The sequence below is a fragment of the Erythrolamprus reginae genome, chromosome 2 (assembly GCF_031021105.1).
Source record: "Erythrolamprus reginae isolate rEryReg1 chromosome 2, rEryReg1.hap1, whole genome shotgun sequence".
NCBI lineage: Eukaryota > Metazoa > Chordata > Lepidosauria > Squamata > Dipsadidae > Erythrolamprus > Erythrolamprus reginae.
Window position 1 is genome coordinate 75,816,943 of NC_091951.1, and position 21,175 is coordinate 75,838,117.

A 21,175-nucleotide genomic window follows, 5' to 3' on the forward strand; every position below is an offset into this window, starting at 1 on the left:
CAGCATGGCCTGTCATACCATCAAGAAATATGATATGTTTTGGGCTACCCTGTCAATAAAACTTAATTAAATAATTATCTACAAGACCGCCTTCTGCTGCACGAATCCCAGCGACCGGTTAGGTCCCACAGAGTGGGCCTTCTCCGGGTCCCGTCAACAAAACAATGTTGCTTGGCGGGGCCCAGGGGAAAAGCCTTCTCTGTGGTGGCCCCGACCCTCTGGAATCAACTCCCCCTAGAGATTAGAATTGCCCCCACCCTCCTTGCCTTTCGTAAGCTCCTTAAAACCCACCTCTGTCGTCAGTCATGGGGGAATTGAGACATTCTTTCCCCCTAGGCCTTTATAATTTATGCATGGTATGTTTGTTTGTATGGATGTTTAGTTTTATAATAAGGGTTTTTTAGTTGTTTTTAGTATTGGATTTGCATGATGTTTTTTATTACTGTTGTTAGGGTTAGGGTGAAAGCATGGTGGCTTTAAGAAAACACAATGAATAAATACAGATTTTGGAAGCATAACTAAACTGGGTGAAGCAACCAGAGGCAAAAGCCTTAACTGGGAGCAGCTTAAGCAGGTTGGATTACTATAAAATGGGCCTAGGTCAATTTTGTCATGCAAAGCCAAGGAAAGTCACCAGGCTTGACTGACACATGGTATCCTTTTTAGTCTGGGTTTTTAAAAAAAACTTAGGAAGACTTTTTTTCTTAATTACCAGATTGCTACTGAATTCTAGACAGTAAACTGGCAATGATATTTTCTCATTTACTCACCATATCTACTGAGAGATTTTGTGAAAGTAGAGGAATTGGAAATGTTGTAGGCAGAGTTCTGCTTGGGCACCAGTGCCACAGATGAACCATCTGTTACCTGTAGAGAATATTACCAAAATTAAGACTGAAGATCTATAACTTCTACTTCTCTCACTCCAACCAACACTGAACTCCCTACTAAAGGAAGCTGAAAGAGCAGGTTTAACTTAAATTTGAGAAGATGGGCAGCTCATTCTCTCATAATGTAAACACAAACAGAAGAAAGCTTTCTTTTTTTCTTCTTAATAAAAAGCCATTTTCCATTCCTTAGGATTCTCAAATCTGACCTGAGTTTTATCTCCTTCAAAATCTGCCTGGCACAAAAATAGAAAGCTTTTCAGCTTCGACTAGAATTTGTTCTTCTTTCATTCTTGCTTTGTTAGAGCATATTTATTCAATTGTTTGTAGTGGACAGATCAAAGACAAAGCACACAGGACAGCATATGGATTCTCTCAGGCCTTGTCAGGAAGAATACAGAGAAAGAGAACAATCTTGTACCTAATTTTAATGCTTCTTTTGTTAAGAGCTAGGAGCTTTCTTTTTATTCTCTACAAGATGTATAATTTAGTATTCTCACTTCCTTTTCTTCTTACAAATATCACCAGGCTAGGTAGCATCATCTGTGTACTGATGTTGTCTAGTCTGATAATAAAATGTCTGCAAGAAGAAAAACAAACTCAAAGGACACCAAAAACCTAACAATACCATCCTGAGCCATGTTACGTTCTTCATTATTTAGCACTCATCAAATGTTCACACCAGAATCTAGCCTAGACTTCCATCCTATTCTCTCCCGCCAATTATAATTCAGTAGTAAAATAAATAACAATAGTTTTTGTAGTATTCATCTCTCATATATGAGATAAATATATGTATCTTATTAAGATTCATATAGCATATTCAGACGTCATATCTCTTCTGCCACTGCTATGGCAAAATCCCAAGGACAACCACACCTGGTAATGAGCTAGAGTGTTGAGCCTTTTCCAGTCATTGTCGATCTTCGTGGTGACATCTTCATCTTGAAGAATTATCCGAGCCATCCTGCCCTGCCGCCACTCTGCACCGATGGAAGAGAAGGGCATGGGGTCACTGGGGATCGTGCTCACTTTGGACAGATCACAGAATGAAAGGCATGGAGAGCATGTGAATGAGGCATGGCAGAAGCCATTTTAAAAAGCCACATCCCACTCTAAACCCCATTAAGTTGGTGCTTTAGTTAACAACAATTATGCTAGGAAAATCTCTAAATATAATAGGGCTATTTTCTCCTTGGTGACTTCGGTTTCCCACTATTAGGAACAAAACAATGGCAAATCAATTCTGAAGTGATTGCCAAGAAAACTGTGGTTGATGGAAGTGAAAGACAGACTCAAAAGCAACCCCTGTCCACAAAACTTCAAATTATTTAACTTCACATTTGGAGGAATTTTCAAGAATGTCTCCAGCATATTCAACAACTTTCTGCTTTTAAATCCTGTGAGTCTTATATATTCAGTGATCATAAGCATTCTCATCTCAACTACTGGGATTTTGTCAGTTCCCTTCCCCCACCTCCGAAAATATTTAGTTCACTACTTTATATGAGATTACTGTTCTCATCATCTCTTAGATATTACATCTTATTACTTCCTGTGATCATCAACTTGTTTAAAATGCTAACCTAGAATCAGCAATACATCATAATAACATTTTTCTTTGAGAATGAAAAATGATTCTTCCTTGCATACCAAATAGCATCTGTCTCAAGCTACACATTCCTTTTACCTAGTCTGAAGGTTTCAAGTATAAGGGCTTCATTTTTGGAGCAAAAGGTTGTTCAGATGTGGAATACTGAATCACCTCTTGCCCATTTTTATGTCTTTAGTTTCTTCCCAAAGAAGATTATGGGATCATTTCTGAGGGAAAGACTTTGCGGTGATAAATTTCAAAATGGAGAATCTCTACCCAAGCTGTGACTCTTTCTTGCTACTGGATCCAGTTTTAAATGACAAATCTGTTTCTTCACTTATGGGTTAAAGCAAAATTTATCATTGCAATCAAGGCACGAAACAGGTTTACCAAGTTTGGCTAATCTTCCTGCAAATTCTGCTATACAATGGGTCTAGTTTCCCTATATTAGCCATTTTAAACTACCATTGTTCTATTCCAATTATTTCTGCTAAGGACTCGACTAAAGGGATATCATCATCACCATCCTCATTTGTATTCTATCTGATGACTGAATCACACAAAAGAAAATCTATTATTTTCTTTTAATTCACGTACAAGAACATTTCTTGACCCCTGCACCCAATTCTACTTGCCTTCAAAAAACTCCCCAAAACATGACTCTTTATTCAGAGCTTCTCAAAGGGGCCTACCAGGTTGAGACTAATGGGGTGGGGTGGGGGTTGGAATTGTTTTTTTCATTGTTCACTCAGACTATTTTTTATATAAAAATTGCTTTTTCAATTTTTAACTGTGTGAAGCGATTCAGAATTATTTTTGGGCAGCCTAGAAATTGGATGGATGGAAAAATAAATAACCAAATGATCATCTAGAAAACCATACCAACTTGTAGCTCTTGCATACTTCCTTATTCTTCCTCATACAAACGGATCCATTAATCAAAATACTACCAATTGAGTTGCCAATAAATAAATAATCAACTGTCTCTTTTTAGCCTCTGCCTATTCCCCTGTGTCATTAGTTTGAAATTGCCATCAAGTTTGATAATTTTAAAATGTGGCCTTAGAACATGCAGGGGGATATTGTATCTATCAACAAATACAGAGTTCATGTGTGAAGAGAACTGTGGGGAAAGGGAAGGAAAATGGCTAAATTTATACATACAGGTGGAAAAAATAAGCGGCAGCTTCTTAACCAGCCACACAAGTCTGGAAAAGCATACAGTTCCTTTATTGAAGTAAAAAGAATCCTTTTGATTTATCTTTTATATTGCATTTTAAATATTGGATTTGTCACATTGTTATAATTGTGAGCCACTCCGAGTCTTCGGTGAGGGGAGGCATACAAATCTAATAAATTATTGTTGTTGTTGTTTGTTGTGGTTAGCTCTGGCCCAGCTCCTGCCCCAAGGACTGTGGATGTGGGGGAGACATCCACATGCTGCAGGCCTGTTTTGCCCCCGGTGGAATCTGCTGATGAAGGCTCCTCTGACCAAGAAGACATGAGTGACAGGGAGGAGGAGAGTGTGGCAGACAGCTCAGAAGGAGATCAATTATCTAGCTCCTCCTTGGATTCAGAACAAGAGTTAATGATACAGCCACCCATGCGGAGAGCGATGCATAGGCAACAACAACTGAGAGATTATTATCAAAGAAAATGAGGCCACCTGTGGTTAGGTGGGGCTGTGGTAATTAGTAAGGCTGCTATAAATAGCAGCCTGTGGGTTTGGCCATTGAGGAGGATTATCTGATCGTTGTGTTTCGTGCCTGCTTTGCTGCGTTTGACCTTTTGGGTGCTGATTTTTCTCTGCTTTGAAACTAAACCAGAGCAAAGTGTGTTTCACTTTATAAAAGAAGAAGGATTGTGAATTGCCTCACAGCTGCAAGCTAAGTATCACAAAACTGATAAGGGACTTGTACCAATTACCAGTTTGTTTGGAGACGAGTGCTCTTTGATATACAAAAAGAGGGCTTAGTTTAAGTGAATTTTCATTATAAAGAACATTGTTTTGAATTTTCAAACGTGTGTGTGTCTGAAATTTGTACCTGTGAATTTTCGGGAGGAGTCTACCAGAGAGCCCGACAGAACATTGTTGTTGTTGCTGTTGTTGTTGTTGTTGTTATTATTATTATTAATAATAACCCTTATGTCATTATTACAATACAAATCTACTGTTTATCCTAACCACATCAGAAACCATTGCTCACCCAAGTCCATGTCTCCTGCTTTGGGTCTTTGGGAATATGGTACTCCTTTGTACACAGCATCCAACAGCTTTTCCTTCACTTGTGTGATGGTATCACAATTTAGGACCTTGACTGGAATTTCAGGAGCATTTTCATTTTCAGGATTCACACAATTTAGTGTCTGTATAAAAGGGAAGAATGAAAAAGCTTAACTACCTTCTTTCTTTTTTAACGATTGCTTTAATTTTAAACATTTTTTTTGGTCTTTTGGTAATATGAAAACTTGGTTTTGTAGGGCATCATGCAAATTTCAAAAATAAAATAAATATCAACACAGTTGTGTACAGGAATGCTCTGTATAATATTACAGCTTTCGTCAGATGAAATGGATGAGAGGAAGGGCTGTCATTAGGCTGTCTTGAAACGCATCATTCCACTCTAATTAGGAAGGAAATCTGAGGAGAAGCTTGCTGCATAATGTTCTCATTTGAAAATAATAGGGGAAATCATAGCTGACATAGATCACCTGGTTGCAGCAGAAGGTTCAAAGTACAACTTTAAGCATCTCTGAATAGGAGAATCTCCAGTCTAAAAGCCTGAAGTAATGAGTCAACTATATTAGAATGTACAGGCCAATGACCTGACTTAGTAAAAGGCAGATGTCTATACTTCTATATCTCGCCATGAATGATACCTATGCTCTTTAAACCTAGCATCACTATTTGTCACGGTTCATATTCTGTAGAAGAAAATAGTTACTATGCTTTTTATATATGGCACAAAGTGTTGTGGTTAGCTCTGGCCCAGCTCCTGCCCCAAGGACTGTGGATGTGGGGGAGACATCCACATGCTGCAGGCCTGTTTTGCCCCGGTGGAATCTGATGATGAAGGATCCTCTGACCAAGAAGACATGAGTGACAGGGAGGAGGAGTGTGGCAGACAGCTCAGAAGGAGATCAATTATCTAGCTCCTCCTTGGATTCAGAACAAGAGTTAATGATACAGCCACGCATGCAGAGAGCGATGCATAGGCAACAACAACTGAGAGATTATTATCAAAGAAAATGAGGCCACCTGTGGTTGGGTGGGGCTGTGGTAATTAGTGAGGCTGCTATAAATAGCAGTGTGTGGGTTTGGCCATTGTGGAGGATTATCTGATCTTTGTGTGTTGTGACTGCTTTACTGACTTTGACCTTTGTGTGCTGATTTTCCCCCGCTTTGAAACTAAACCAGGGCAAAGTGTGTTTCACTTTGTGGAAGAAGAAGGACTGTGAATTGCCTCACAGCTGCAAGCTAAGTATCACAAAACTGATAAGGGACTTGTACAAATTACCAGTTTGTTTGGAGACGAGTGCTCTTTGCTATACCAAAAGAGGGCTTGGTTTAAGTGAATTTTCATTATAAAGAACATTGGTTTGAATTTTCAAACGTGTGTGTGTCTGAAATTGTATCTGTGCATTTTTGGGAGGATTCTACCAGAGAGCTCGACAGAACACAAAGGAAGAAGGTTTTTTTTCCTCCTTTGATTTAGGAAGAGAATTAATATTAATATTAGAAAAGAACTCTTATTTATAGCCCACTGGGGCTTTAAAGAATGCTGTGTGTCTGTATTTTAATGCCATTTTTTTCTTCCAAGGATTCACACTATAACTTTAGTACTAGGGACTAATCCAATGATTCTTAAAGTTCTGCAAACATCTCTGAGGGATCTGAGAAGTATTTGCCAGTCTTTGCTGAAACATTATTTATTTAGCTTATGGTGGCTACAGAGATCATGCAAATACAAATTTAGTTTAAATAAAGTATATATCAATATAAATATGGATATGGATGGGGTGAAATTCACTTTCTTCCCTACCGGCTTGCAAATTTGTTCGCACTGTGCATGCACTGGCTTGGCTCGAATGCACCATTGTCTGCATGTGTGCAAAGCATTCTGTGTAAATGCAAATGCAGAAAATGTGGCAAAAAAGAGACATCTATGTGGGTGGGTATCCCTTGAGCCAGATAGAGCCAGATGCATTTTACCCCTGATCCATATTCATAGGTAGGTTTTCCTCAAAATAAGACATCTGATAATAAGCCCAATCGGGCTTTTGAGTGTATGGCAGTAAGGCCAAGTGCTTATTTCAAGGTTCAAAAAAATATAAGAAACACAGTAGGTTGGTGGGTGGGTAGAAACAGCTAGTTTTTCAAGGACTGGGCTGAGGACAGGAACTCACCCCGTTGTGTGGCACTTGGGTCATGAACCTGGGCTGCTGGCTTTCCAGCCAACAAGCCTCATGTCTTAACTGCTGAGCCACCATTACATACACACAGAGAGAGACACACACACATACACATACACACAGAACCGCAATGGGGTGGATGTTATCATTCAATATCTAAAAAGGCCGAAAAATAATATAATATTAAAATAACCTCAAACCTGCACAATGTTAGCAGCAGCAAACATGCAATTTTAATTTTAAATATGGTATGTATCAAAAATATAATCCATTCGGAAAAAAAGTTCTTTTGGGGACCTCCATATTTTTTTTAAAAGCGAAGAGGTCCCAAGAGAACAAGGTTTAAGAAGCACTGGACTACTCTATCAAATATTTAGAGAATACCAACAAAAATTAGAGAACATTCTCACCTCTCATGCTACATTATTTCCTTTTCTTATTATGGGTCTTGATGAAGGAACAACTACCTTATTAAATAGTGATTTTCTCCACTAGCAGAGAATTATCAGCAGGGCTAACTCAGAAGACTCATCCCAATTAAATTCCCAATGTTACTAACCAACATTTTGTAGTCAATTTGTTGCCGGATGAGCTTGTCTTCACTCAGGGAATAGCGGGCCTCTCCAGTGATGGCATCTATAGGCCCCTTTTCCATCTGCTGTTTGATGGCACAATACAACATAAACAGAGGTTCACCTGCACACTCCTGAAGAAAGGATAAAGAAAAAGAAGGGTGGTCAGTATAACATTATGCTTCATTGCCAAAATAACTTGCATAGGTATGTACGAGAAATACCGTAGTTGCTATTCTTGTCTTTTAGAAGGATCTGCATCAAGGGCTGATTTTATTAGCCATTATTTCATGCTTCAATTAAATGATTATTTTACAGGATGCTTGCTGCACGATAAAAAGTATGCACACAGAAATGACCGGGATTGAGCAAGGTCAGGATTTTGTTAATTATTAATTCAATACTGTATTGTCTCCAAAAGTAGCTCTATTTGCTTTGCTAAGGTTTCTCTTGTTAATCGCTCATCCAAAATAGCAGCTGCTTATTCAGTCTAAACTTTTAAAAAGGAAAAAAAATATTTACAGTTGCAATATGCAATTCCTGACCTCTGTGTGTGTGTGTGTGAGAGAGAGAGACAGAGAGAGAGACAGAGAGACAGAGAAAGAGGGAGGGGGGAAAGAGAGGGGGGAGAAAGAGGGAGGTCTCCAGGAAATAGTTTAGAAAAAGGCAGTGAAAAATGTGTATGTAAACAACAGTTTCAAGAATTTCACTGAAGGTCATTGAGCTCCACAGATTGTAACTTAATAATGGCAAACCAAGCTAAGGATTCAATATTTTAAATTCAAATGAAGACCCTTTCAGAAAATTTGATTTAACAAGAGATTTAAGTGAAGAGCAATGCACAATTATTTGAAGGCTATATTTTCTGTGGCATCTTTTATAACTAAAATCCTCAGAGAATCTGGGAAGCACCATTTCTGGCATAGACTCTATTATTTCTAGAGCTTTAAAGAAGCAGCCCAAACCTGGCCTGATTTTGAAAGCACATTAAGAGCCTTACTTCAGAGCTTCTTGAAGAGGCAATAAGCTTTTTTTTTTTTAATGAAAGAGATAAGATTGATTGAAAAATCCCTGAATTTTTTGTATTAGTGTAGGTAATATACAGGTTCCTCCAGGTTTGGACTGGTTCACCTGAACTGGTAGCAAGCTGCTGGGGACATCACAGGACTTAGCCATCTTTTTTTTTTTAATCCTTTTTTCCCTTCTGCACATGTGCAGAAGCTGGGTTTCTTGCACTGTGCATGAATTGCCATCTTGTTTTCAGCTTTTTAAAAATAAAATTGGCACAGTGCATGGAAGGAAGGGAACCGGCAGCGAAGTAAGTTAGAATCCATTCCTGGTAGTATACCACACACATACAGATTATGCAAGGCATGTACAGGAAATAAGAACTTTGCTTGGACAACTGCAACAGCCTAATCAATCCTCAGCCAATCAGCACCTCAGTCAGAACTTGCTCCTTATGAAAAGAACATATGCCATCAGATCATTGTCTATTTTTGCACACTACGGTTGCAATCTCTAGACAAAATAATTAAGGTATGCAGATTTACTTCTAGTTTGTTTCTTAAACATTTTATTGCTAAAAGCTCAGAGATAAACTTGCAGCCCCGATATCTCCTCCAAGTTTCTCAACTCAGCTGTGAATTTTCCCACTCCAATTTCCTACATTAATCTGTATTTCAATTAACTTCTGTAAATTTCTTTTATTCCTTAAAAATGTGTTTAATCGTGCTGCTTCATCCCCGTATTTGATAGTAATAAGGTCAACTTGACAATCATCTGATGGTTTGAAATAAATGCTTCCTGTTGTTTCTTCTATAGTTCCTAGTTCATTTTTCTAGGTGTCCTCTGCTGTTCTTATTATATAAAAAAGCAAATACATAATCAACGAGTCAGCTTCCCTGCACTGATAAAAGCAACACAATTTACTCTACTGTGAAAGAGGCAACCTTATCTATGTCCTGCTTTTTTAGAAGTGTAAGAAAAATAATTTCAGTTAAGGGAAATGTGCTAGGTCACAGTGCTTAGATGAAAGAAACCTTGAAGGGTGCGGTATTATGCAATAAGAGATATTTGACAAGGGGCCAGATTGTTTATGAGAGAAATGAGTAGCAATGAAGAGTTTAAAATTATTAGGCTAAGAGATAAATTATTCAAAGGAGTGATTAGGGTTAGAACCTACTAAGGGGTGGGTTCTAAATTACCTTATTGCCCGTTCATTTTGTCCTATGCTGGCCATGCCCCATATGCACACATAGTGCCAAAAATCCAACTTCTGCGTGTGACAAAAGCCAAAAACATTAGAGCTGGTTTGGGGGCGTACCCAACTATTGATCGGTCCCGGTTTGGCGAGTGGAGGGAAATTCCCGTTATCGGTTCTAAAGAACTGATCCGAACCAGGATCAACCCACATCTGGTACTACTCCAATAATTGCCATCTGGGAAGAAAGATGTGGTCTCCAACATTTATACATTATTATAGATCTGATCTATAATGCTGCTATGTAATTAATTCCCAAAATATTTCAGTACTTTGAACAGCTCCAAATTATGAGATGCTGGGAACCTAAGGGACAATATTCTACATTACCTATATGGAGCCCCCTCTTATTCTGGTGGCCACCAGCACAACAAATTCTACTTTGGTGCAAAGTGAGCCCGCTCTCTCTGTCACCATATGCTGTTAGCATCTCGTTAGCATCTGCAGTAATTAAAGAGACAGCTGCTAACAAGAAGGAACAGGCATACATCATCCGTAGACCTTCCGACAACACGCCTGTCTTTGAAATTATGTTTCATTTGCAAACTTGGCTTCATTAAGTCTGCTTGGGGGGAAAATGTGGGTGCTGTGCTGTTTATTAATAACTGTCTTGTCGCCTCGTAATGCACAAGCCAAATGATGACCATCCGTTTAACAGGCACACATGGGAATTATGAGCCATCCTATAAAAATGCTCCTCTTTTAGTCCTTCTCTCTTGTTTCAGGTGAAGCCAAAAATATAAAGTTTCTTCCCAGGCAGTTTTTGATTGCTCATAAAAGGTCTCTGCAAACCGCTCAGCCACAAACATGCAAGTCTGAGTGGAGGATAAATTGAAGATGGCTCCTTGGTCACATCTCATTTGTCTATTGTGTTTGCCTGGTATATCGTTTTCTACCACTTGCAGTCAGCTGACAAGCCAGGCATTGCTTTGGGGCTGCTTGTGCCTGCCTTTTCATCAGGGCTGTTTAAAGTGCTCATAAGAGTAGTGGATTGCTTGTTCAAAAGCACCTCTGAGGACTAACCCATTTGCCATTCTTATTCTAGAGAGGTTTGGGAGATATTATGTATCTGACAATAAAAAGAAGAGTTCTGCAAACTCTTAAATCTTGGGATTGACCTATTAATTATTTTATATTTGCTAACTGATCTTGGGCTTTCTGACTCTCAGCCGTACTTAGTTGAATCTTCCTTTATCAAGCAACAGTGGAAGGCCTTTTTGTTTTTCCTGGTAGGTGGCAGAACTTGACACAGGCTTACTAACAAAGCAGAGAGGAGTTTCAGGGATTAAGCCATATAAAATCAGGACATTGCATCCAACAATGTGATTGGCTTTCAGCAATTTAGTCTTATGCCAAATAATGTATTAGCCATCTCTTTGTTATTCATGGATACTTACCACACAATGACTCCAGATAACCCATTTTGGCATTTAGCTATTTTGATTAGTTTTCCAACATCAAAAAACAGAATTGCTTTGTCTGTTCTAATGAAAGAAATACAGACTAAACAGGATAGTTACCAGAATGTATTGCATACCTCACTAACCCTGTCCATATCAGACTTCCCTGGAGGCCTTTAAGTTCTGTTCATGAATAGCAAAATTGGTCCTGGCTTTCTGTTCCAAAGATTAATGTCTTAAGTTCAACTATGCAGAACTGTCAGTAGCTTCAGAGGCTGCTATAGTTTCCAGGGTACCAATTAGGTCACTTTAGATACTGGCTTTTATAATCATTTTCAATCAGCTAAACCACAGGCAGCCTTGGGAAAGCCCTGTTTGAAAAACTAGGTATATTTCAGAAACAAACTAAAACAATAAATACATTTATCCATTCAGAATGCAATATGCTGCCATGATAACAGCATAAACCAAACCAAAGGGAACCCACTAAAGCACAATTTGCTGATTTTACCTCCATTTAAATTCTAAATTCTGCTTCAGGCTGCTTAGAAACTCTAAAGCCCTCTTTCCTCCTCACATACACCTCTATCACTTTGTTAAAAAGGAAGAAACACACCCTATCTTTAGGCAAGCACCTATGTTTTATAACAACCTCAAACCTTTCTCCCTTTTCTAAGCAGCAGGGATTAAGTCCTGATCAGCAACATTAGAAATAACACTTCATAACTGAAAAGGAAGATAGTGTCCAATGCATGTCACAGAGACCACTGCTCCACTTTGCGTTCAGGTACACAGCACTTTCCCCTAGGGTCATAAAAAAAAAATCAATCTTTTAAGGACACAGATCTAAAAATCCCATTATGTCAAATGATTAGGAATGCTCCTACAGCCAATATAGGATGAATTTTACAAAATGAGATTGTGGTTTCAAGCTCAGTTAATCTAGAAAAGGAGCCAAAAACAAGAATAAAATGATGAAAAATCCTACGGACAGCTTGCTATTGTGCTTATAATGATGTCTACATAATGCTGATGATTCCTACCCGAAATACAGTTCAGTGTATTTCTTTTTTTTAATGGATCAGTCACCTGCTGACCTAGTGTCCCACAGTAGCATAATCAATTGGCTGGGATCCTGGTGAGTTGCAATCCAATATAGGTAGAGAGCAAAGGAAGAATGAACTGAAACTATAGGAATCAGTGGGACGTATGAGCTTGGCATGTGAATGCCTGTGCATATGCAGAGGCCTGAGGCAGTATAGCTAATGCTCACACAGTGTCTTATTGATGAGATTTAGCTCATCAGGCACCTAATATTGTGCATTTTTCAATGCTCCTCTTTATCTGTTTCGCTTTCCTATTTCCCTAGGACGGCTCATTAGGAAGCTGATAAATGGCACTTGAGGCCTGAACAAAACCTCCAGTCCCAAGGCTTGCAGATTTCTGGAAGATGGCTATTCCCGCCTTTTCTGCAGCAGACAGCTAAATGGGAAATGGGGGAGCAAAGAAAAAATATATTGTTCTCATCTCTCAGTGGAATTGAATCAATGTATTATTTTGGCAAGCTAGCTTTTTCTCTGTTTCACAGGCCTGGACGTGTTATTATATAGTGGTCACAAGGGAATATATAATCCCACGTGGCCCACAGTTATACCTTTGGGAATACTTTCCCCCAATTTGACGACAGAACAGCCAGCAAGACTATAAAAACAAATTTGCCCCGTGGCACCCTGTAGGGAAAGCCAGAGAGCTTCTTAGAAAGCATTCCTTGGCACTGCTGTTCTGATCATCAGTCATTGTTGGCTCAAAGATATGTTGCCCGCCCCCTCCCCCCCGCGCGAAGATCAGAGCCCTGTCAGCATCCCCCGAGTGACATGTTTTCATGAAAATCTGCTGTATACGTGAAAATATAGATATTTTTACTTGCTTGACTTGCCTGCACAAGTTTGGGGCTAAGAGATTATAAAACAAAGCCTGCTGACATTCCACTCGCTTGCAAAGCCTTTTCTAAATAACTTAACCTTGCCTTCTTATTTTAATTCTTTTAAAATGTATTAGAGTTGAAAGGGACCTTGCAGGTCATCTAGTCCAACCCCCTGCTCAAGCAGGAGAGCCTACACCACCCAGGTTCAATCTCTTTTTGAACATGTCGAGTGTTGGGGTGTTCACGACCTCTGCTGGCAGGCCGTTCCACTGGTTGATCACCCTCACTGTCGGGAAGTTCTTCCTTATTTCCATGTTGAATGTCTCATTGGTCAGCTTCCATCCATTGTTCCTGGTGCCTTGGAAAATAGTGTGAACCCCTCCTTCCTGTGGCAACTTCTCACGTAACTGTATACTGGTATCATGTCCCCCCTAGCCCTCCTTTTCGCTACACTATCCATGCCCAGTTCCAGCAACCTCTCTTCATGTCTTGGTTTCTAGTCCTTTTATCATTTTGGTTGTTCTCTTCTGTACCCTTTCTATAATTTCTATGTCCGTTTTGTAGTGAGGTGACCAGAATTGAATGCAGTACTCCAAGTATGATCTGACTAGGGCATTATATAGTGTTATTACTACTTCCCTAGTCTTGGAGTGTATCTTCCCAGATCTTTTTGTATTTTCAGCCTATCCTCTGGGGTGTTGGCTAGCCCCGCCAGCTTGGTGTCATCTGCAATTGTGGTTAGTTCTCCCTCTATTCTGCAACGCTCTCTACATGGGGCTACCTTTGAAAAGTGTTCGGAAACTCCAGAACGCGGCCGCGAGAGCCATCGTGGGGCTTCCCAGATTCGCCCACGTATCTACAACACTCCGTGGCCTGCATTGGTTGCCGATCAGTTTCGGGTCACAATTCAAAGTGTTGTTCATGACCTTTAAAGCCCTACATGGCATTGGACCAGAGTACCTCTGGAACCGCCTGCTACCGCACGAATCCCAATGGCCACAGAGTTGGCCTTCTCCGGGTCCCGTCGACTAAACAATGTTGTCTGGCGGGCCCCAGGGGAAGAGCCTTCTCTGTGGTGGCCCCGGCCCTCTGGAATCAACTCCCCCGGAGATTAGAACTGCTCCCACCCTCCTTATCTTCCGTAAACTACTTAAGACCCACCTATACCGCCAGGCATGGGGGATTTGAGACATGGCTTATTATAATTTATGTTTGGTATGTATGTGCTGTTTGGTTTTTAATTATGATAGGGTTTTTAGTTTTTTAATATTAGATTTGTGCCATTATAATATTGTTTTTATTGTTGTTGTGAGCCGCCCCGAGTCTTCGGAGAGGGGCAGCATACAAATCTAATAAATAATAATAATAATAATAATAATAATAATAATAATTATTATTATTATTATTATTATTATTATTATTATTATTATTATTATTATTCCCTTGTCTAGGTCATTGATGAAGATGTTGAAGAGTACTGGGCCCAGGACTGAACCCTTTGGTACCCCACTGCCTACTTCCTTCCATGTGTATTTGGAACCATTGAGGACAAACTATTGGTTGACAAATATTGGCAATATTTGCCCACCAAAACCTCTCAGAGGGTTACAGGAGGTGGAAAGAGAGAGAGGAAGGAAATAAAATGTGTCTTTTCTTTCTTAATACATCAGAAACCTGCCTGGCAAGACATGTTTGCCAACATTTTAGATGAGGCATATGTTCCCAACACTTGGGAACATCACTCTTACTTTTTCTTCTAATACCACAAGACCTATAACACACTTTTATTATGTCCACATAAATGCCCTCATAGTTGTTACATGGATGTTTCTCCAGACATTAGTTTATGAGAGCTGTTGTTTGCAAACATTACTCTTTTCTACTGAAAATCCTCAGGTATATAGGGTGTAAAGATGACAAGGGCTGATGGATTAGGAAAGTTGGCCCATTTTTTGACCAATCTGATTTTTGTTTCTTTCTTTTAACTGACTGGTTTACTACAGCTCCCAGAAAAATAAAACCAAGTAGTAGCAACATGACTGATATCTCCATAGTGGCAAGCTGGGTTTTGGAACTTGACAACTGCAATCAAGGGAAACCTGTGAGAAATTCACAACTTAGAAATACATTTTTACCTATTTCAGGAATTTGCTGAATCAGGATGTATTTGAAAGAAGTGGGGATGTACCATTATTCTTAAAAAGCCAAGAACAGCTCTTAGAACATTCCATAAACAGTTTGAGCCGTATATTTCATTCTACTTTGTTTGAATCCTATGCTTAAGCACAGTATGTAATAAATTGTAAATCTTGACTGTATTTGTGGTTTCTACATTTAATATACAAAGTATGGTAACAGCACACTTGTGACAAAACTACTAGCTGAACAATTTCTCCCTGACAGAAGTAAAACTTATCATCAGCTTCAGATAGTACTGAGATAGTACTGAGTAACTGAGAATTTGTTATAGTTGTACTTCCAGTGTAATATAAATATTTTTCTAGGTTTTTTTGCTAAGTTTCCATCCATCCTTTGTACGGATACTTATGTTCTATGACTTCACCAGCATGGAAGTCAGTCCCTTACTTAGTTCCTGCCAAATATTATACTGTGTAAAAACACAGCCAGAATAAAATAAATTGTGTAGTTGTATTTGGATAATTTAAAACAATAATATCAGAATAGGAGTTTAAAGAGAGGCAAAAATGTGTTGTTCTTATTTCTTTGCAAATTGTTCTACGTTCTACAGCAATGTAGACATTTTCAAGGATGCAGGATGCCCCTGGAAGCCAAGAGTGGAATGCCTGTGACCAATGGTATTAAGTTCTTCCCAATTGTGATTGCTTGCCATCTGCATAGCTTTCAACTTGTTCTGGAAAGCAGCCAAGCTTCCTTTATTTTAACAAGGGAAGATATTCTTCAAAAAGCAACTCTGCACTGTGCCATAGCAACTCACTGAGTAAAACTCTGGAAAACCCCTATTATTTAGGCATCACTTTTGATTTGTAGATCTGTAGCTGCCATTAACCTAGATTTCCTTCTGTGCCTCAAAATTCCTTTAACAAACACCGTGTGCTCCAAAACTATAGTTTTAAGTTAATCTATGATACAGCAATTCAAAGCTTTACTTCAGGCAATATTAAAAGCATCCTCTGTGTTGAAAGAATCAGAATTTTATTCATGCCTCTGATTTGGCTATGGAAAACTGAGCCAATGAAAAATGTTACATCACAGAATAATGACATGCTAAATGATTATCAAAAGAAAAAAAAACACCCACCAGTGGAACGTAATACTACCATAAGAATCCTGTAAATTATTATTATAACTCTAGTTACAGAGTTTATTGAGAGTTTGGTGTGGTGGAATGTAGCCTGGATTCCCAGGAGGGAGGGAGAAACATTCCAAAGAAACAAGAGATAGCAAAGTTTAAATAGCTTGGTTGGGAGGACGTGACTCAAGACAGTTCCTACCTAGAGGTTCTCAGAGGGTATCTTTCATGATGCAAGTAATTATTTCAGCTTGACAAATTTTATGTCAAAAGGCAACAAAAATAATGGAAACTGCTTAGCAATAACTCTGTTATTCTGGTTTTGTGGGGACTGAAGGGGGTCCCCTTTTTTCTCGAATTAATGATATATTTTAGTTAATAGCTCTCTTCTCCATGTGTGTTTTATCTAACATATCCACCAGTGCCTCAGATGGATTTAAAACGATCCACACTTTGCATCAACTAATTCATAATAAAGATTAAAAACGGTGGGAAAATGGACATTTAAAAAAATCAAAGCAGAACATTTTCATTGCACCAAATGAAAAGGATTTTAAAATAATATATTGGATATTTTAAACATTTATAGTATTAGATTTTGTAACTAAAGGTTTTAGCAAGGGATGGAAAACACCTTAATGTTGTTATTTGTTTTTGCAGAAAATGAAATCACAATTGGACTTAATGTAGTATCAGCCCTCAGAAATCTGAGGGCTAAATTCTTGATTCACAGCATAGTATTCTAGCCAAATATACTGTCAACTTCCAACAGATAAAAGATATTGACATTGGAAGGTCATCACCTACAAAAGGGATGGCGCACATTTCTATGGGACAAAGAAAATAAATCACAAAAATATTTCCATAGACATTGGTACAAATATGGCAGGAAGTGAAGAACAAACATTATTTGAAAATTCTTAATTGGCTGTCCACTATGGAGGTGATGATCTATCCAAATACAATTGATATGAGTGAAATGGTTAAATATAAAGATATCTTAGATGGATTTAGAAAACAAAAAAGTAGAGAGCAGCTGGAAAACCGGCATAATTATAGATGGTGGCCATACCTTTAACTCCAATCAAGATATAAGAAAGACCGTGAAGAAATTGGAATTGAGATAGAGACAACAATTAGCTAAATATTTGACAGGCCCAGAAGAAAAAATGATTACCAAAATATATAACCACAATTCCACAGAGCCAAAGATATAGTAAAAGGGACATGGGCAAAAAACGTGGGACATACATATATTTGGCCGACTGGGAACAAATTTGGAATAGAAATTATAAAACAGCAAAATCAGTATCCTATGAAGAAAACTACAACAAAAGACCCGTTGTACCTACCTGAACGGTCTTCTCGATGCACTGGAAGGAGAGTCCAACATGGGTATTTAACCAATCCGATTGGTAGAGACTGAGTAAAAATTTACATAATAAAAGTTACCGCCCCCTTGCAGTCCCCCCATGAGCTCAGTTTTAAAATCGAAAGGCACTTAAGAGGATAACCAACTTTTATTGACCAATGCAAGAACTCATGAACCAACCCAACCTCCGGTGTCCCTGAACTGCAACTACCGGGTGGGTTTGGACTCTCCTTCCAGTGCATCGAGAAGACCGTTCAGGTAGGTACAACGGGTCTTCTCCACTGCATCTGGAAGGAGAGTCCAACATGGGATATACCAAAGATCTTTAAAGCCCATGGGAGGGAGAAGGTCTAACTAGGGACTTAGGAGAAACACAAACTCTTTGAAGAACCCTCCTGCCAAAGGCCGCTTCCGCTGAAGCAAAGGAGTCCAACTTATAATGTCTAATAAATGTTGTAGGGGCTGCCCAGGTTGCAGCTCGACAAATGTCCTCTATCGATGCTTGAGTAGACCAAGCCGCCGAAGTCGCCGCACTCCTGGTTGAGTGAGCTGTCAATCCTTCTGGAACTGTGTGTCCTCCAGCCTTGTAGGCCTCCGAGATACAGTCCTTAATCCACCGACTAATGGATTTGGCCGATAATCCAAGTCCCTTCCTATATTCAGAAAATGAAATAAAAAGATTCTCAGACTTACGAAATTCCTCTGTCCTTCTAATGTAAATCTTTAGAGCTCTCCGGACATCCACCTTATGCCACAGTAGCTCTGATGGATGACTCCCGTGAGAGCAGAAATCCGGAAGAATAAGTTCCTGTTTCCTATGAAACACTGTATTTACCTTTGGTACAAAGGTGGGGTCCAAACGAAGAACCACCCTATCCGGATAAAAGACACAGAGGTCGGGTCTCACGGATAACGCCGATAACTCCGACACCCTGCGTGCAGATGTAACAGCTACAAGAAAGGCCGTCTTGATGGAAAGTAGCCTAATTGGTATAGACCTCAATGGTTCAAAGGGAGGTTTAGTTAAAGCCTTAAGTACCCACGTGAGGTCCCAGGATGGAAATCTCCTGACAGGCGGAGAATGTTTATTCGTGGCTCCTTTAATAAAATCTCTGATCCAAGGATGTTGAGCCAAGGGACGAGACTCTGGAGTTTGAATCATGGTGGCTAAGGCTGCCACCTGTCGCCTCAAAGTATTAGGAGCTAAGCCACGTTCCACCCCGGCTTGCAGAAACTCTAAAACAGTTATTACAGAAGCTTCCCTAGGATCCTGTAAATCCTTGTCGCAAAATTTACAAAACGCAGCCCAGGTCGCCTGATAAATTCGTGAAGTCGATGGGCGCCTGGCAGCCTGCATGGTATCTATAACCTTCTCTGGTAAGTCCAACTGCTTTAATTTATGCCTTTCAAGTGCCAACCTGTCAAGTGTAGCCACTGAGGATCTGGGTGTTTCAGATTCCCCTGGCTCAATGAGATGATCCGATCTGGAATCCTCCACGGGGGTGACACTGAAAGTTCCACCAAGTCCGCGAACCACGGGCGACGTGGCCAATATGGTGCTAGTAAGATCACTTCCGCCTCCTCGTGAAGGATCTTTTCCACCACCCTCGGGATGAGATTCACGGGGGGAAAGGCGTACAGGAGACCTGGAGGCCAAGGTGACAGTAGGGCGTTGGTCCCCTCTGCTCCTGGATCCGGAAACCGTGTGAAAAACCTCGGAAGCTGAGTGTTCTGGCCGCTGGCAAATAGGTCCACTAGGGGGACCCCAAACCTCTGGGTCAACTGGTAGAACAGGTCTGGATCGAGTCGCCACTCTGACGGGTCCAGGGTAGCCCTGCTGAGCCAATCCGCTGTGGAGTTGCTGGTCCCTGCGATATGTTCCGCGGTTAGTGACGCCAAATGGGTCTCGGCCCAGGTGAAGAGCCGCATAGTTTCCTCCATAAGACGTTGGGACCTCGTGCCCCCCTGATGATTCAGGTGGGCCCTGGTTGCTACATTGTCTGTTAAGATAAGTATGTGTTTGCCCTCTACTAGGGGGGCAAAGGCCAACAGGGCTAGAAACACTGCTCTTAGTTCTAAGAAATTGATATTGACCGAAGCCAATTCCTCTATTGTCCATTGTCCTTGGGCCATATGACGTCCCAGGTGGGCACCCCACCCGTATAAACTGGCGTCTGTGGTCAGAATGAGACGGTCCTGGGTACGAAAGGGGGAACCCTCCTGAATTGTTGTGGTGAGCCACCACTTCAACGACTCTTTGACCTTCCTTGGTAGGAAGACAATCCTTTGCGAGTGGCTGACCCTGGCCCTCTGGGCTGGCAAAAGAAACCACTGAAGGCCTCTTATATGGTGTCTGGCCCAGGGAACTATACCTATGGCTGACACCAACGTACCTAGCACCTTTGACAATAGCGCCATCGGGGCCCGTCTGAGGCGGATCAAGCCGGCAACCAGACGATGAATGTTCTCCTGCCTCTCGGGAGAGAGGGTTACCTTGCCTGATATGGTATCGATGATGGAACCCAAATGTTGTAGTCTGGTTGTTGGAGACAGCTGACTTTTTTCCACGTTTATAGTGAAGCCATGCGCTTCTAAGGTCCGTATTGTTCTGGCTAAGTCCTCTCTGGCCTGCCTGGGAGACCTGGACAAAATGATTATGTCGTCCAGGTAGGCCATCAGTCTGATAGAATGAGACCGAAGACTGGCCGTCAGGGCGTCCAGCAACTTGGTAAAAGTCCGTGGGGCCGAGGAGAGGCCGAAGGGCATTGCCCTGTACTGGTAATGTACGCCTTCTGAGCAGAACCTGAGGAACTCCCGGTGTGTCGGGTGTACAGGTACGTGGAGGTAGGCCTCCTTCAAATCTATTGAAGTCAACAGGTCCCTGGAACGTACCGAGGGAAGAATAGTCTGTAAGGAGTGCATATGGAACCTCCTGTACTTGATGTAGATGTTGAGTTGTTTCAAATTCAGTATCATTCGGTATCCTCCTGAAGTCTTGGGTACCAGGAAGATCCTGGAGTAAAATCCCCTGCCAACTTCCTGCTGAGGTACCTGTTCGATGGCTTGTATTTCCAGTAAATGGGCAATCTCCTTGCGGATCTGCTGCCTCTTGTGTAGGTCCCGAAGCCTCGGGCAACTTACAAAGCGATGAGGAGGGGGCCCCATGAATTCCAGACGAAGTCCTTCCGATACGGTGGCTAAAACCCACTTGTCCGAGGAAGTGAGCAGCCAGGAGGGGCTGAAGTGCTGCAGCTTCCCTCCTAGAGGCAGGGGCCCGGAGGAGTCATTTGGAACGACGATATCCCCTCTGGTTGCCTCCACGAAAGGGCCGCCTGGACTGCTGGAAGCCTCTGGGACGATCCTGATAAGATCCGCGATCATTCCTGAATGATTGCTGGGAGTACTGATTCTGGTGAAAACCTCTCTGCGCCTGACCTTGTCCGGTAGAAGCATCCCAACGTGGGTTCTGCCGTCTGGTG

The 21,175-nt window shown here is 40.8% G+C and overlaps 1 protein-coding gene across 6 annotated transcripts in view; it reads right to left on the reverse strand.

Moving 5' to 3' along the window:
- Positions 1-21,175, reverse strand: part of PLXNA1 (plexin A1) — a 471,845-nt gene that overhangs the window by 25,303 nt on the left and 425,367 nt on the right. For 4 of the 6 annotated variants that reach the window (XM_070738366.1, XM_070738363.1, XM_070738364.1 and 1 more), the window contains exons 24-27: positions 7,454-7,600; positions 4,689-4,848; positions 1,767-1,918; positions 771-867 (exon numbers count right to left, since the gene is read on the reverse strand). In XM_070738366.1, coding sequence (XP_070594467.1) covers positions 771-867; positions 1,767-1,918; positions 4,689-4,848; positions 7,454-7,600 — 556 coding nt within the window. Of the gene's footprint in view, positions 1-770; positions 868-1,766; positions 1,919-4,688; positions 4,849-7,453; positions 7,601-17,825; positions 18,350-21,175 lie in introns of those variants that run through there. The other 2 variants (XM_070738367.1, XM_070738369.1) reach the window with 2 other exon arrangements.